The 17,329-nt window shown below is 39.0% G+C and overlaps 1 protein-coding gene and 1 non-coding gene across 6 annotated transcripts in view; one reads left to right on the top strand and one right to left on the bottom strand.

Moving 5' to 3' along the window:
* The window catches only part of PHF20 (PHD finger protein 20), a 172,751-nt gene that overhangs the window by 109,400 nt on the left and 46,022 nt on the right, over nt 1-17,329 (bottom strand). For all 5 annotated transcript variants that reach the window (XM_086702082.1, XM_086702084.1, XM_025931715.2 and 2 more), the window contains exon 2: nt 14,954-15,068. In XM_086702082.1, the coding sequence (XP_086558208.1) occupies nt 14,954-15,036 (83 nt within the window). In that variant the 5' untranslated portion in view covers nt 15,037-15,068. The remainder of the gene's footprint in view (nt 1-14,953; nt 15,069-17,329) is intronic.
* LOC112869761 (small Cajal body-specific RNA 20) lies at nt 7,698-7,828 on the top strand. The gene has a single exon (XR_003224417.1).

Genomic DNA, 17,329 nt, shown 5'->3' with positions numbered 1-17,329 from the left:
ACAAGAAAAAGAAAAAACACATGCTCCCATCATCAATCCCACAAGTCAACCTTCATTTCCATCTGTACACCCAGTCTTCCTCTTCCCCTTATAATAAATGAACTATCTGCTCCTATAAATGACCAATTCCTCCATTTGTGCACCACACCAGCTCTCTCTCCCATTTTTCTTGAACTCATGCCCATCAGGATTTTGTCCCCAGTGCTCCACTAAAACAACTCGTCTAAAATTAACAACACAACAAACAACAGGTGTTGGCGAAGATGCGGAGAAAGGGAACCTTCTTGCACTGTTGGTGGGAATGCAAACTGGTGCAGCCACTCTGGAAAACAGTGTGGAGGTTCCTCAAAAAGTTAAAAATAGAATTACCATGGGACGCCTGGGTGGCTCGGTTGGTTAAGCAACTGACTCTTTCGGCTCAGGTCATGATCTCATGGTTCCAGAGTTCAAACCCTGCCATTGGGCTTTCTGCTGACAGTGTGGAGCCTGCTTGGGATTCACTCTCTCTCCTCTCTCTCTGCCCTTCCCCTGCATGTGCCTCTCTCTCAAAATTAATAAACATTTAAAAAAAGGATGTACCAAAAAAAAAAAAAAAGATGGTACAAGAAGTGAAGAGATAAGAACCAGAAACTCAGACTTGATCAGTGCAAATAATTCTAATATAATCTTTTTTATTTATTTATTTTGAAAGAGAGCAGGGGAGAGGCAGAGAAGAGAGGAAGACAGAAAATTTCAAATGCGATCTGTGCTGATGTGGGGCTCGATCCCACAAACTGTAAGATCATGACCTGAGCCAAAATCAAGAGTCAGATGCTTAACCAAGTGAGCCAAGCCACCCAAGCACCCCAGTGCTTAAATATAATTTAAAAAAAAAAAAAAAAAAAAAAGTGAGACAAGAGCTAAGGACACAATGAAACTCAGATTTTAAAATCCTTTGTACAAAAAAATGGAAAGAGACCATGATCAACTTAAATGGAAACAAAGCAGTGGAAATGTGCCAAAGAGTTAGGAAAGCAACAGACAGAGGAGTTTTTCACCATGTTCTGGGTAGAACAGAGAAGGCGAGGCCTACTGTTCAAGGCAGATGGTGTGCTCCTGACAGATGATAGGAAAAAGGCGGAGGGTGGCAGAACTAGTAGTTTCTGTCCTATCCACCAAACAGCACTGCTAGGAGACTGAAGCCTCTCACATCTTAAGTCAGTTCATCTGCACAAGGTAAAGAGGCAGGCAGGATTATGCCATCCAGAGTAGGAAATGGATATCTGGAAAGTGTGTCCCAAAGTGGTAGGTCCAAAATTAGAAGATGAATTCTTATCAGTACTCCACAGCCTGTTTGGTGAGATAAACTTTTTTAAGAAGTAACAACCTCCATGGAAAATCTAAATCTTTATTTTACAAATTCCCCTCCCAAATAATAAAAATCCTAAATCTATGATTTCTTTGGGACCCTAGAATTTAAGAAAAACTGGCTTAGATGATTTACAAATGATTTCTGGTAAGATACATAAAACAGTTGTCTAACACAACCAAGTTAGGGGTGCTTGGGTAGCTCAGTAGGTTGAGTATCCAACTCTTGATTTAGGCTCAGGTCATAATCTCACAGTTTGTGGGATCAAGCCCCGCGTCCGGCTCTGTGCTGACAGTGTGGAGCCTGCTTGGGATTTTTTCTCTCCCTCTCTCTGCCCCTCTACCTCTCTCTCTCTCTCTCTTACTTATTTTTGAGAGAGAGAGAGAGAGAGAGAGAGAGAGAGCGCGCGCGCAAGTGGCAGAGGGGCAGAGAGAGATGGAGACAGAATCCGAACCAGGCTCTAGGCTCTGAGCTGTCAGCACAGAGCCGGACATGTGGCTCAAACCCACAGACTGTGAGATCCTGACCTGAGCCAAAGTCAGACACTTAAACTGAGCCACCCAGGCACCCCAATAAATAAACATTTTTTTAAAAAACAGGTTAAGTCTCAGATTCATCAGTGATTAATCTGTGATCTTGGGCAAGTCATTTTACTTCTGAGCTTCAGTTCTAAATGGGCTTGCCTAAGCAATTAAGGCAATTAGCATCATACCTGACACAAAGCAAATCTCTGACAAATGTTAGCTGCCATTACTACTGTTGTTTAACAGAAGTATAATATGTGTAGTAGACAAGAGAGAAACTAGGCTTCTGTATAAGCATTTCAGACAAAATAAATCAAAGATACAGACCTATTAAAAATATCACAGCATTAATCAAGAAAGACCTCTCACCCACTCTGGATCACATTTGTATCTCCCTACACATCTACTGTCACATGAGGTTCGAAAAATACTTTAACCCTTTTCATGTCTTTTTTGTTTTTTGGCAACCTAGCAGCAAATTCAGAAAACATGGAAGAGCACTCAGGAAAATATCACTAGGGAAAGGAATCACCTAGGAGGCATAGCCAGCCTTTGGAGTCAGATCAACAGGGGTTCAATCCTAGCTCCACCAGTCACCAGCTGTGAAATTAGGAACAAAGGACTTACCTCTGTGAGCCTTGGTTTCTTCCTTCATTTATAAAATTGAAACAATAAACAACATAACAACATAGCTTCCTGAGATTTAATGGAGAAGCTGCATATGGAGAGCCTGCATGGTCAGTCCTTCACATAACTATCTAATTTTACAATATTAAAAAAATTTCTCGGGGTGCCCGGGGTTCCCTCTCTCTTTCCCCCCATCACCCATTCATGCTGTCTCTCTCTCTCTCAAAACTAATTAAACATAAAAAAAGTTGGGGGCACCTGGGTGGCTCAGTCAGTTAAGCGTCCAACTTTGGCTCAGGTCATGATCTCACGGTCTGTGGGTTCAAGCCCTGCATTGGGCTCTGTGCTGACAGCTCAGAGCCTGGAGCCTGTTTCAGCTTCTGTGTCTCCCTCTCTCTGCTCCTCCCCGACTCACGCTCAGTCTCTCTCTCTCTCTCTCTCAAAAATAAACATTAAAAAAACAATTTTTTTAATTAAATAAATAATTTCTCTGAGGCGCCTGGGTGGCTCAGCCAGTTAAGCATCCAACTCTTGGTTTGGGCTCAGGTCATAATCTCACAGTTCATGAGATTGAGCCCCATATTAGGCTCCGTGCTATCAGTGAGGAACCTGCTTGGGATTCTCTCTCTCCTTTCTCTCTGCCACTCACCCACTCGCATGTGTGCATACATTTTCTCTCTCTCAAAATAAATAAATATTAAAGTTTTTTTTTAATAAATAAGTAAAAACAAAATAAAGTCTTAAAGAAGGGTGCCTGGGTGGCTCAACTGGTTGAGCATCCAGCTCTTGATTTCAGCTCAGGTCATGATCTCATGGTTTCATGGGTTTGAGCCCCCAGTTGGGCTCTGCACACTGGCCATGGTACAGACCCTGCTTGGGATTCTCCCTCTCTCCCTCCTTCTCTCTGCCCCTCCCCTCCTCAAAATAAATTTGTAAAAAACTTTTAAAAAAACAAAAATAAGAAATAAAAAATAATCAAATCAAATAATTATAGACTGGCAAAAGCGTAGCATAAGAGAATTTGTCAGGTGTTCCTTATGAGCATGTGACTTCTGATCTCAGGCTTGTGAGTTCAAGCCCCACATTGGGCACAGAGATTACTTAAAAAATAAAACCTTAAAAAAGAAGAAATAAAAATTTTCAATGTAAGAGAAAAAAGGCAAAAAGAAAAATCAAAATATAAATTACCAAATATTAAATTTAAATTGGAAATACCAAAATGAACTCACAATTTTTCAAAAATTTTATTTCTTAGCTTTATCCACTGAAAAGGCCAAAAAGCAGTAACATTGTAGCAGGAATAAACACACCCAATGTCCAAAGCTTAATTTCTAAATACTACCTCCAACTGAAAGGAATTAGGACTCCTTGGAGAAATGACGGAGTCCAGGGTCTGGATCGGGGCATGTGGAAGATAAATCTGGGGCTTCTAGCAGTACCAGAAAATAAGAAAATACTTCGAGGACTAATAGGAGTGTGTTGAAAGTACAAAGAACCAGTTAAAAGGCCTCCCACTGGCTAACTCTGGGATAATTTTAGCACCAAAGAGAATAATGAATATAACTGACTACAACACCACACTAAATAATCTCAGTCTTGGTGATTCTTAATAATGAAAAAAGAAAAAAGAAAAGTTCTTCTTGCAGGAGAATGGCAACTAATAAAACACAAAACATAAAGGGAATGACAGAGGTAGAAAATCATTATTCTTCCACTGCCAGTGTAATAACTTACTCAGGTAAGGATTATCAATGGATGCTGAAATCATTAGGTAAAGGGTGTGGGGTAACAGGATATTGAAACATACCAAAGCATTCCCACAAATTGCTTACTACTTTCACAGAGAAACATGTACCTTTAAAATGGTGAGGGATGGCAGTCACCACATGGAACAGTGGGACAACCCAGTTTTGTGTGTCCCCTGATGTGATACAATATGAAACACACATCATTACCACTGAAACACTGCAAAAAAATGTTTACTCTTCTGTCTAGATCTAACTTCCAGTTTACAGGAAGTATAAGAGAATACATGAATCAAGCTGAATTCACCATGAGAAAACAATGTGACCAACCCCACATATGGAATATTCTACAAAACTGTTCAGGTCTCTTAAAAATAAATAAATAATGCCATGGTGAGGGAGGGATTAGGAAAGGGGTGAAGGATTATTATGGAATAAAAGCAACTAAAGACATAAAACCAAAAACATAGGGGTGCCTGGCTAGCTCGGTCGGAAGAGCATGCAACTCTTGATCTCAGGGTGTAAGTTTGAGCCCCACATTGGGTACAGAGATTACTTAAAAATAAAATCTTTAAAAAAAAAATGGGGTACCTGGATGGCTCAGTCTGTTAAAGGTTCAACTCCTGACTTCAGCTCAGGTCATGATCTCACAGTTCATGAGGTCAAGCCCCACATCAGGCTCTGCACTGACAATACAGATCCTGCTTGGGATTCTCCCTCTCTCTCTCTGCTTCGCCCCACCACACACACACACACACACACACACACACACACACACACACACACTCTCTCTCTCTCTCTCTCTCTCTCTCTCTCTCTCCTAAAATAAACTTTTTTTAAAATGTTAAAAAAATGTAATGTGCCAATCTTGGTTGAGTAAACCTCGATTTCTAAAAACAACATTCTTGGGGTGCCTGGGTGGCTCGGTCGGTTAAGCGTCCGACTTCAGCTCAGGTCATGATCTCACGGTCTGTGAGTTCGAGCCCCGTGTCGGGCTCTGTGCTGACAGCTCAGAGCCTGGAGCCTGTTTCAGATTCTGTGTCTCCCTCTCTCTCTGCCCCTCCTCTGTTCACGCTCTGTCAATCTCTGTCTCAAAAATAAGTAAACATTAAAAAAAATTAAAAAAAAAAAAATTCTTGGTGTCTGGGTGGCTCAGTCAGTTGAGCATCCAACTCGATTTCGGCTCAGGTTCTGACTCCAGGGTTGTGGGATTGAGCCTTGTGTCAGGCTCTAAGCTGAGCTTGGAGCCTGCTTGGGATTCTCTCTCTCTCTGCCCCCCCTGCCCCTTTCCCCAGCTCATGCTCTCTTTCTCTAAAATAAAGAAAAGAAACCTTGAAAAATGACATTCTTGGGAAAACAGGAAAATCTGAATATGGTCTAGACACTAAATATTATGGAATTACTACCAATCATGATTAATAAAATTATAAAAAGTGTATGAATCAAATTGGCTACATGTTAACAATTAGTAAATACAAGTGGAAGGTATAGTGCTTATCTCACTGTTCTTTCAATTTTTCATTATGTTTGAAAATTTTCATTATAAAAAAGCTGACACTCACTTACTTTAGTCTCTTCAAAATAAGAACAAAAAATCCAAGGATTCAGAAGTTAAAAAATCAAAAGGAAGTAAGTGATGAAGAGTGAGACCCTAATCCCATTACCGCATCTTATCCCAATGTACTAAAAACACACATTCAACATGTGGCTCTGCCCTGCAGATATACTACTTATTGTAATATAAGCAAATCATTTATTAGGGTAAAAACACCACCACTTCTAAAGATAAATAAATAACAAAGATAATAAATAATAAAGATAATAAAACAAATCCTCCATTATTATTTTTTAAGTCACTGCCTCTTTATTTCTTTTTAAATGATCTCTACACCCATAATGGGGGTCAAACAATCCCAAGATGAAGAAAAATCGCATGCTCTACCAACTGAACCAGCCACCAGGGGCCACAAATCCTCTGTTATTTTTTTTTTTTTAAGGTTTATTTATTCATTTGGAGAGAAAGAGAGACAGTGTGAGCAGGGGAGGGACAGAGAGATAGGGAGAGAGAGAATCCAAGCAGGTGCTGCACTGTCAGCACTGAGCCCAACTCAGGGCTCAATCTCAGGAACCCTGAGATCATGACCTGAGCAGAAATCAAGAGTCGGACATTTTAACCACTGAGCCATCCAGGCGCCCCTCCTCCATTATTTCTCAAAGCATTCAGAGTCAAACAAATGTCCAGTCCTCTGCATTAGGAATTCAAATGAACATTATCAGAATTTGTTTCTGATAATGGAAACAGGAGTCAGGAGAATGAATGAATGAATGAATGAATGAATAAATAAATAAATAAATAAATAAAATTTAGGAGTCAAACATTAAACACTCTGGAGAATTTGGGTTTTTCAGAGAAGCCATGAACTCAGTCTATCTGGGTTCAAATCCCAGTCCTAATCCTGTGTGACCTTAAGCAAATAACATTACCTCTCTGAGCCCCCTTTGTCTTACTTTTAAAATGAGGTAAATAACAGCACCCATACCTCATGGTACTGTTAACTGGAAAATTAAACTAGATAATCCATGAAGTGGATACAGGACTATAAATGTTAACTTTATATACTTTTGGTCCTAAACTTCTTACAAACTGGCCATAATGTTTTCATTTTTATAGTAGACATGATTAAGAAGAAAACTAGTAGCTGTATTTTCCTGGTAATGAATACAAAATGCTCCCACAGGAATAATCCTATCTAATCCACATAATCCAATTATAATTCCCCATTTTGCCTACATGGAAACTGAGACTCGGAGAGGTAAAGTAACTTGACCAAGTAAACCCAAGTAATTAGAGTATATGAGACTCTAATCCACAACTCTTCACCCTCAGTTATAATCATTTGTCAGTACACCAGATAAGAGCTTAAAAACATTTGTAGAAATGCTTACAACTTTAAGTCCACAGGCTGGGCTGTTGATTTGCTATATTTGTTTGAAAAAGGCATTCGAAGTAGCAAATTTACCTGAATGTGACTCAAGGACAACTGGATTTCTTGGTACAGTCACCTGCACTCAAAGGGACCTAACCATTCAATCCTTAGAACTGATTCTATGACCGGATATCCTACCCCTCTGAAAAAACTCCGCTTTTGCCCAAATGTTCACTGCAGCTTTATTTATGGCTCCACTTTCACCTTTTCCAAGAAGGCTTTCCCAACTCCCCAGGCAGAGCATAGCTCATCCTCCCCTGGGCCTATACACATCCCTTCCCTTAGCCCCATCCACATTCCACTCTAAAACCAGACCACTCTAGCCACAAGGAGGTCCCTCTATCCCCTTGACAAGATCCTGTTCCCCTAACTAGAATAAAAGTGGGTAGGACAGCATTCTATTCACTGCCTGAGATAGTTTGCTAAATTACCACAGAAGCGAGTAAATAAGTAAAAAAAATTGGAGGGCCTCTCTCCTATGGGACAATGGGTGGTCCCTTTTCTCCTCAGTCAGGGTTGGAGGCCAAGATCAGCCCTTGAGGATCACTGTTGGGGCTGCCACAAGCTGGCAGCCTTGTTTTCCTACTTCAGACATCTGTAGTTGCTGGGAGCCCCCCACCTGCTCTATACCAGGCATGGTGGCCCCACAGCCAGACGAAGGTTTGAAGTGGCAGCACTGGCAGTGGGGCCTCTGGCTCTCCTTGGATAGTGCCAGGCTCTCAGGAGCTGATCCTGGCCGCTGTTGCCCCAAAAGTAGCCTGGCCCCCTGCCTGCCCCATAGGCAACACCTAACAAACATACCTCAACAGGGTCCTATACAGGGCTGCAAGGCAGGGGGTGATGAGGAAGAGCTGTGAGTGGGTGCTGGAGAAAAAGTACTGCTGGTGTCAAGGCCAAGGAGGTCAGACGGGATAGCTGGTACTCTGGCCACAAGCGCAAGCCACACTTCTAAGCAGTTAGCTGTATCTAATCGGACAGCTTGGGCTCCACACAGTTGCAGGCAGTAAGTTTGCTAACTTAAAGGGCCTACTTGATCAGCTGCCAAATAATATTTTAGAAAAGTTTTCAATTTCTAACGGTTTTTCTTCACTAACAAAAGTTTTTTTTTATTTTTTTTAATGTTTATTTATTATTGAGAGACAGAGAGAGACAGAGCATGAGCATGGGAGGGGCAGAGAGACAGGGAGACACAGAATCTGAAGCAGGCTCCAGGCTGTGAGCTGTCAGCACAGAGCCCGACGCGGGGCTCAACCTCACAAACCGCGAGATCATGACCTGAGCTGAAGTCGGACACTCAACCAACTAAGCCACCCAGGTGCCCCCACTAACAAAAGTTCTGAAAGTATCTTATTTTGTTCTAAAGGCAATACACCACTTTCTGTGGAAATGTGAAGAAAAATTGGAAGCAAAAACTTCTACACAGGTAGAATAACAATCTGAAATATTGTTTACCCACTTAAGAGAACAAGTATCTACTGTATTATGCTTTCATAATGACTAAAAAAGTAAAAGTACAGAAGTCCTATGTACACACTGATCATGCCTATTTTATTTTAACAGAATTTTTTTTAAGTAATCACTACACCCACCATGGGACTTGAACTCATGACCACGAGATCAAGAGTTGTATGCTCTACCAACTAAGCCAGCCAGGCACCCCGTGGTCATACCTATTTCATACATAAGCAATTACAGAAAAGACTAAGTAGTTAGGTTGGTAGATTTACAAGTAACTTTCTCCTATGTTACTTACTATTTATTATATAAATAGTGTTAATATTGCTAACATACTTGAAAAAGATATGACATAAGCATAAATAAAATTGACATAATTTACTCAAGAAAAAGAACACAGCAGAACAGTAACTATTAAAGTATTTGATTTGAGAGTCTAAAATTTATTTTCAAGGGCACCTGTAAAGCTCACTCAGTTGGTTAAGTGTCTGACTCCTGATTTCGGATCAGGTCATAATCTCAAGATCATGAGATTGAGCTGCGTGCTGAGCGTGGAACCCACTTAAGATTCAATCTCTCCCTCTCCCTCTGCCCTTTCCCTGCACTCTTGCCCACTCTTTCTCTCTCTCAAAAAAAATTTTTTTTTTATTTTTGCAAAAAAGGGTATTAGCAAGATTTAGCAGAGCTTCAAGAGACTTTTCCAGAGGAAATAAAGAAAAAACTACCTCATTTTCTAAGATTTCTATAACACACTGAAACCAGACAAGGATAGGGGAAGAAAAGAGTGAACGTGGATATGAAAATCTCAAATAAAATATTAGCAAACGTTTATATAATTTATTATATAAATGATCTAATAGGATTTATCCAGGAACATAGTCAAGACTTATTCAACATTACACTATCAACAATAGCTAAATTATGGAAAGAGCCCAAATGTCCATCAACTGATGAACAGATAATGAAGATGTGGTGTGTATGTATATAGATTATACACACACATAATATATACATGTATATATATTTACACACATACATGTATACAATGGAATATTACTCAGCCATCAAAAAGAATGAAATTTTGTCATTTGCAACGACATGGATGAAACTAGAGTATATCATACTAAGCAAAAAAAGTCAGTCAGAGAAAGATAAATATATGATTTCACTCATGTGGAATTTAAGAAACAAAATAGATGAACATATGAGAAGGGAAGGAAAAATAAAGTAAGATAAAAACAGAGAAGGGAGACAAACCTAACAGACTCTTAACTATAGAGAACAAACTGAGGGTTGCTGGAGGGGAGGTGGGTGGGGGAATGAGCTAAATGCAATGGACATTAAGGAGGGCACTTGTGATGAGCACTGGGTATTATATGTAAGTGATGAATCACTAAATTCTACTCCTAAAACTATTCGTTAACTACCTTGAATTTAAATAAAATCTTGGAAGGAAAAAAAAAGAATTGTTCAAGCTTAGAAACTCTACTAATGTCATATACCATACTAACAGACTGAAGAGACAAAAATGCATATGGTCAAGGGGCGCCTGGGTGGCCCAGTTGGTTAAGCATCTGACTCTTGATTTCAGCTCAGGTCATAAGATCACGACCTCTCAGGTACCTGAGATTGAGCCCCATGTCAGACTCAGCACTGACAGCGCAGAACCTGCTTGGGAATGTCTCTCTCTTTCTCTCTCTCAAAATAAGTATTTTTTAAATAATAATAAAATTTAAAAGAACTAGTAGGACAAATACGAAAATACAGCAAGGTTTCTAGATACAAGATTAGTAAATAAAACTCAACAGCAATAAACCCTCACATACCCATCACTCACTGCCACTTTTGCTTTCGCTATTCTCCATCTTTTCCTCATTTCCTATTTCCTTTGAAGCAAGTCCCAGACAACACCTCATTGTAGTCATTAATATGCCAGTATATAATCTCTAAAAAATGAGGACTTTTTAAAAACATAGCTATATCATTTCCATACCTACAAAAGTTAACAATGATCCTTTAATATCATTAATCAATGTTCAAATATCCAACAATATCATAAATGTCATAAATCTTTTTTTAGCAATTGTTTTTGAGCTATGATCTCAGTAAAGTCCACACACTGAATTTGGTCAACAACAATAAAAACTCAACAGCATTACTACACACCACCAATAACCAAAGAAAAGATATAATGTAAAAAGATCCATTCACAGAACCAACAAAAACTAGAAGGTACTTAGGAATAAGTCTAACAGATAATATGCAAAATGGAGGTTATAAAACAAGTTCATAAAAGAAAATGTGAATAAATACAAAAAAATAATATTTTCATAAGTAAAAACTCTATCATAAAGATGTTAATTCCCCCAAATTAATTATAAATCCAATGCAATTTATTGTGAAACTACAACAGTTTTTAAGAAACTACACAAATACAGCTATTCATGTTAAAAGCAAATGTCTACACCTGAAACTAATGTAACACTGACTGTCAATTATACTTCAACTGTTTAAAAAATAAGAGTAAAGGTCTAAGAATACAACAAAGAAAATAAACCACAAAAAGGCAAAACCTGTCTTAACAGATATCAAGACTTATTTTAGGGGCGCCTGGGTGGCTCAGTCGGTTGAACATCCAACTCTTGATTTTGGCTCAGGATATAATCTCACAGTTCAGTTCATAGGTTTGAGCCCTGCATCGGGCTCCACACTGGCAATGTTGAGCTTGGTTGGAATTCTCTCTTTCCCCCTCTCTCTCTGCCCCTTCCCCATTCGTGCTCGCTCACTCACTCTCTCTCTCACAATTAATTAATTTAAAAAGATTTATTTTAAAACAATATCTATTAGATTATGTGTTGCTAGTAGCACCGGAGTAAATACAAATTAATAAAATAAAGAGCTAAGAAGAGACCCATGTTATGGGATTTGATATATAGAAGTAGTATTGCAGATCAGTGGGGAAAGGACAGACTATCCTATAAAAGATGCTGGGGCAACTGATTATTTATATGGTGAATAAAAACGAGTATTAGACCAAGTTCATCACATACATAAAATTAATTCTAGGTAGATAAAGATCAAAATGTAAAAAGCAAACCTTTAAAACTTTTAGAAGAATTTCAGAGAATATTACATCCCATGAAAGATATCAGAAGTAAGCTGAAAAGACAAGCTACAGACTGGAAGATTTCTGCAATACAAACTAACAAAGCATTGGAATCAATAACATATTAGTAAAATACTGATAAATCACTAAGAAAAGACAAACAATCCAATAGAAAAATAGTCAAGAGCAAGCCACAAAACACAGATATTGGAAAATGCTCAACTTCACCAGAAGTACAGGGAACAAAGAATAAAAGTTTTATAACCAACAGACTGACAAACCAGAAAGTCTATCAAAGGCAAAAATTGATAAGGATGTAGAAAAACAAGAAGTTTTATGTACTACTGGTGGCAGCAATTTAGTAGAAGCATTTTGGAGATAAATTTTGCAAGTTCCAATAAAACTGAAAATGTGTATATTACTCAACGAATTCACTGGAGTAGGACTTATCAAACAGTAGTTCATGACCCATTCAATTATAAAATGAAATTAATGATTCTAGACCAGCATTTGTGCATATGGTCAGGAAACACACAACATAGAAGAAAAACATCAAAGTATAATGCATGTACTAAGGTTAAGAAAGGTTACTAAAGAATTTTGCTTCACTGAAATTTATGTGTGTATATACGGATGGTTACTACCCTGGATTTAAAATATATTTCTTACTATAAATTGCCATAAAACAAGTTTGAAAAGTCACTGCCCAATAAATATTCTTGCAAATGGACACAAAAAGGCATTTACAGAGATGTTCACAGTAGCACTGTGTTTATTTTTTTTATTTATTCTTTTTAGTAATCTCTACACCCAATGTAGGGCTCAAACTCATGGCCCCAAGGTCAAGAACTGCATGCTGTACCAACTGAGCCAGGGAGGCATCCAGTTTTTCACTTTAAACACAGTGCTGCTGAGGTGCCTGGCTGGCTCAGTCAGAAGAGTGTGAGACTCTTGATCTCAGGGTCATGAGCTCAAGCCCCAAGATGGGCCTAGAGCTTACTTGAAATAAATAAATAAAAATAAAATAACATAAAATGAGGGGTGCCTGGGTGGCTCAGTTGGTTAAGCGTCCAACTTCAGCTCAGGTCATGGTCTCCCAGTTCGTGAGTTTGAGTCCCACATCAGGCTCTGTGCTGACAGCTCAGAGCCTGGTCTGCTTCAGATTCTATGTCTCCCTCTCTCTCTGCCCCTCCCCCGCTCACACTCCATCTCTCTCTCAAAAGTAAACATTAAAAAAAATGTTTTAATAAAGTACAAAAAAATTAAATATAAATAAATATAGGATAAGTACCTTATGTATCAGTATAGCTAAATCACAAAAACATAAAGAAACAAATGATATACTACTACTTATATTAATTTTTAATACCTAAAATATTTCTATTATTTATGCATACATATACATAGTAAAAATTTAAAAACGTGGACAGAAAGGATACAACTGGGATAAGGATAAGTCTGGGATGCTGGTTGCCTCCATGGAATACAGAAGGAGAATTGAACTGGTAAGGGTATAAAATATACTTCTATTATATAAGAAATGTTTTATGTCTTTTATTTTTTAAAACATAAATATAATAAAAATGTTTTATTTATTCTGAGTGATATTTACTAATTTGTTAAATTTTATTATTAAATTTTATATATTAGTGTATTTTATTGATATTTATCCTGAGTGACAAGTACACAGATTATTTTACAGCTAGATGTACTTTTTACTTTTTCTATATTTTACTTTTTTTCCACATTTTTTTTTTTTATTTTTTTTTCAACGTTTTTATTTATTTATGGGACAGACAGAGACAGAGCATGAACGGGGGAGGGGCAGAGAGAGAGGGAGACACAGAATCGGAAACAGGCTCCAGGCTCCGAGCCATCCGCCCAGAGCCTGACGCGGGGCTCGAACTCCCGGACCGCGAGATCGTGACCTGGCTGAAGTCGGACGCTTAACCGACTGCGCCACCCAGGCGCCCCATACTTTTTTTTCACATTTAAAAAGAATTCCCTCCCTTGATTAAGCTGCCTTAAAAAGTGCTAAGAGAAACCAAAAAGGGAAATAATTATAGATGATACAAACAGCCTACAACAACTAGGTGTTCAAAGTGTTTGTAATTCATATATCAATTCTTCCAGCCCCAAAAAGCAGCAGAGACATTTCTGCCCCAGCCACTTCCTCGCTTCTCTTTCCCCTGTCTTCTCTACCTACACCCCAAGAACTGGTCAGCTTATTTTCAGAAAACTCCCCAAAAGAGCTACATTCTTCCTTATAAAAACTCAGAAAGGGGAGCATGTGACTGGTTCAGCTGGTGGAGCATGTGACTCTTGATCTCAGGGTCATGAGTTTGAGTCCCATTTTGGGTGTAGATTATAAATAAATAAACTTTAAAAACAACAACAACAACAACAACAACTAAGAAACGTTTGAGTTCTGAAACTCCCACCTTTCCCTTAAGCATTAACAAATGGCCAGATTCTAGGATGTCCTCAACAACAACCATCATTTTATAGTTGATAAGGAAGGTCTTTCCCCACATTCTACTACGTGATTCTCAGAAAAACTTGGAGGTTGATACTACTAGTACCCACACATTTATAGATAAAGCTGATGCTCAAAGAGGCTAATTACAAGTCAGAGGTCATAAACCAATGACAAGTCAGGACTACAAGCCCTCAGTCTCTAAATTTAATCACCTCTTCAGAGTGATGTTAAATTTCAACCATACCACATACTCAGAAAACAGGATGGGGTGTTCACAACACACAAGTTATTCCAATCTAATCCCTTTCCTTCATTCTTCCATCCCTGATTTTTCTCTCCTCTCTTCTTCCAGACAGGTACCCAAGATCAAGAGAGCTGCCACTATTAATTCGTCCCTTCCTTATAGCCATCTATGCTTCTTTTTCCCGTAACTCCTTCACACAAACACACAGAAAGGGGAAACAAGTATTAACAAATAGTCACTGGATGCTCTCCATGACAGATGGATCCCAGCACCAAAGAGAAAGGACATTCCCCCGGCTCTAGGCTTAAGTCTCCTTCCACCTTCCAAGAGTCAGGGAGCAGGAAAAAACTACAGAACACTTAAGAAAAGCCCTCTTTATCAGTGCTAGCAAAAATCCTTTACTGAAGGAATTTAATTAACAGAAAAATGTAAAAGTACCAGTTTTTTAATCGGTCCCGGGCTTCCAACTGGGCTCCCACTTCAAAGCTGATTCCTCTTCTGTTAGGTGGATGCTTTGTCATTTTCAGTCATCAGCGGGGCTGCCTTTATTCTCCTGAAAAAGCCAATTAAATATTTATGAAACTTAGGGAAAGTCTGCCCAGAATGTAGCATCACTCACTACACATAAAAGACAAACAGGAATTATTCAAAACACAAAGCTCCAGGAAACCCTGTCAGTGACTTCTTTCATGCCTGCTCTCATTCCAACATAGAAGTGTCCTCCACTGGTTCCTCCTCTATTATGCAGCATCCTGTAGTTCCAGGACTGTGAGGAGACCCCCACTCAACACTGCTTACCAAGGACTCACCTATAAGGGGCACCTCTCAGAACTCCAAAACAACAATTACTCTCCAGGTTAAATTCAATCATTTGCTAATGCATTCAACAAGTATCTGCTGAGAGACTATTAAAAAAAAACAGCCAAGACCAAAAGGGACATAAGCCCACATGAAGTCTCTGTCCACTAGGGAAAGACAAAAATATAGCCACTAAACAGATAAACAGAAGCACCTGGCTGGCTCAGTTGGTTAAATGTTCAGATTTTCAAGCCCCGAGTTGGACTCCACACTGTCAGTGTGGAGCCTGCTTGGGATTCTGTTTCTCTCCTCTCTCTGCCCCTCCCCCGCTCACGTTCGTTTTCTCTCTTGCTCTCTCTCAAAATACACTTAAAAAAAAAAAAGTCGTGTTATTAAAAAAATAGATTAATGGAATAACTGCAATCTGCAACTTCTACGAATTTTAAGTACTACATAAGAAGTAAACAAAAGCTGAGACATTGACTTCTGGCCCTATCTGGAAGGCTAGACAAGATCTATTTGTACTTTCTTTGATATATTTATATTTTCTGCCTGTTCTTGAGTTCATTCTGACAATTTATATTTTTCCTAAGTAACTCTTTATCAAACCTTTGGGTGTGGATTGGTGGTCATTTTCTATATGAATAAAATTTATCTTTAGGGGCCAATGATGGTTCTAATGGAGATGAGATGTAGCCACTCTGAGCTCTCGGGGCACTTAAGCAGGCCACCTCCATACAGCAGGCTATCTCGCTACATCTTCTCCCACTAAACTTTGGGTCTCAAAAGCCTACACTGCCCAAGCAACATAAGAGTACTGCCAAGGGCAACATCTGCCTCATACCAGAAGCAAAATCTTTGCCATGGACTGACTGTGGAAAAATAACAGAAGTGGATCCTCATATCTGATGTGTAATGCCACCACATCCTAGGAAGAATTTGTTTGCAATACATTACATGAAAAGACAGAATCCTAAATTACAGCACGTTGAGCTCACATTAAAACTCGTGTGTTGGGGTGGGCGCCTGGGTGGCTGTCAGTTGAGCATCCAACTCTTGATTTTTGCTCAGGTCATGATCCCAGGGTCATGTTGGGGGCACTTGGGCTCTGCACTGAGCGTGAAGCCTGCTTAGAATTCTTATTCTCTCTCTCTCTCTCTCTCTCTCTCTTTCTTTTGGCCCTCTCCCACACTCACAATCTCTCTCTAAAAAACAAACAAACAAACAAACAAAACTCATGTGTGTACAGGGGAGCCTAGCTGGCTCAGTCAGTAGAGCATACAACCCTTGATCTCCAGGTCATGAGTTCAAGCCCCAAATTGGGCGTAGAGCCTGCTTTAAAAAAAAGGGGGGGGGGGGCTATAGGTGATTGTTTTCTTTTTATTTTTTTTTTAAGTAAGCTCTACCCAACATAGGACTGGAACTAACAACCCTGAGATCAAGAGGCATATGCTCTACCAACTGAACCAACTAGGTGTCCCTGTTCTTTTCCTTTCAAACAGTTTCATAAATTTAAAATTTTTCACAATGGAAATACTCCAAGAAAAAAACAAAAACATGTAATTTGAAGGATGAGTTAAGCATTAAACAACCAATTCTGATAAGCTGATACTGGGGAAAGCTGCAAACCAAGTCAAACGAAGGCAGAAATGGTTGACAGTTTAAGGAAGCTGAAACATTCTAATAAACTGAAAAGTTATTATGTTAAGGAGTGTTTCCACTATAAGGACCCTAGGAAAGGGAGAGTCAGAGGTTTGACTGGCTTTACCTAACATTCTCCAGGAAAATATCAAATCTGATATAAGTAAATCCAATCAGTATAAAAGTCTTCATTTTGGCTTGGCCCAAATACCACTCAAATCATCTTTTTACCTCTGACTTCATGCACAATAGGTAATATACAGATTAACAGTTTGGCCTCCCAGATTATATGAAAATGTGATACTGGCTGGCTCAGTAGGTAAAGCAAACAACTTTTTTTTTTTTTTTTTTAGAGAGAGAGCGAGCATACGCACA

This window comes from Puma concolor, chromosome A3, assembly GCF_028749965.1.
Source record: "Puma concolor isolate L17-30 chromosome A3, mPumCon1.1.hap2, whole genome shotgun sequence".
Lineage (NCBI taxonomy): Eukaryota > Metazoa > Chordata > Mammalia > Carnivora > Felidae > Puma > Puma concolor.
The sequence above is the reverse complement of the archived record's forward strand: the minus strand, read 5'-3'. Positions and strand labels throughout refer to the sequence as shown.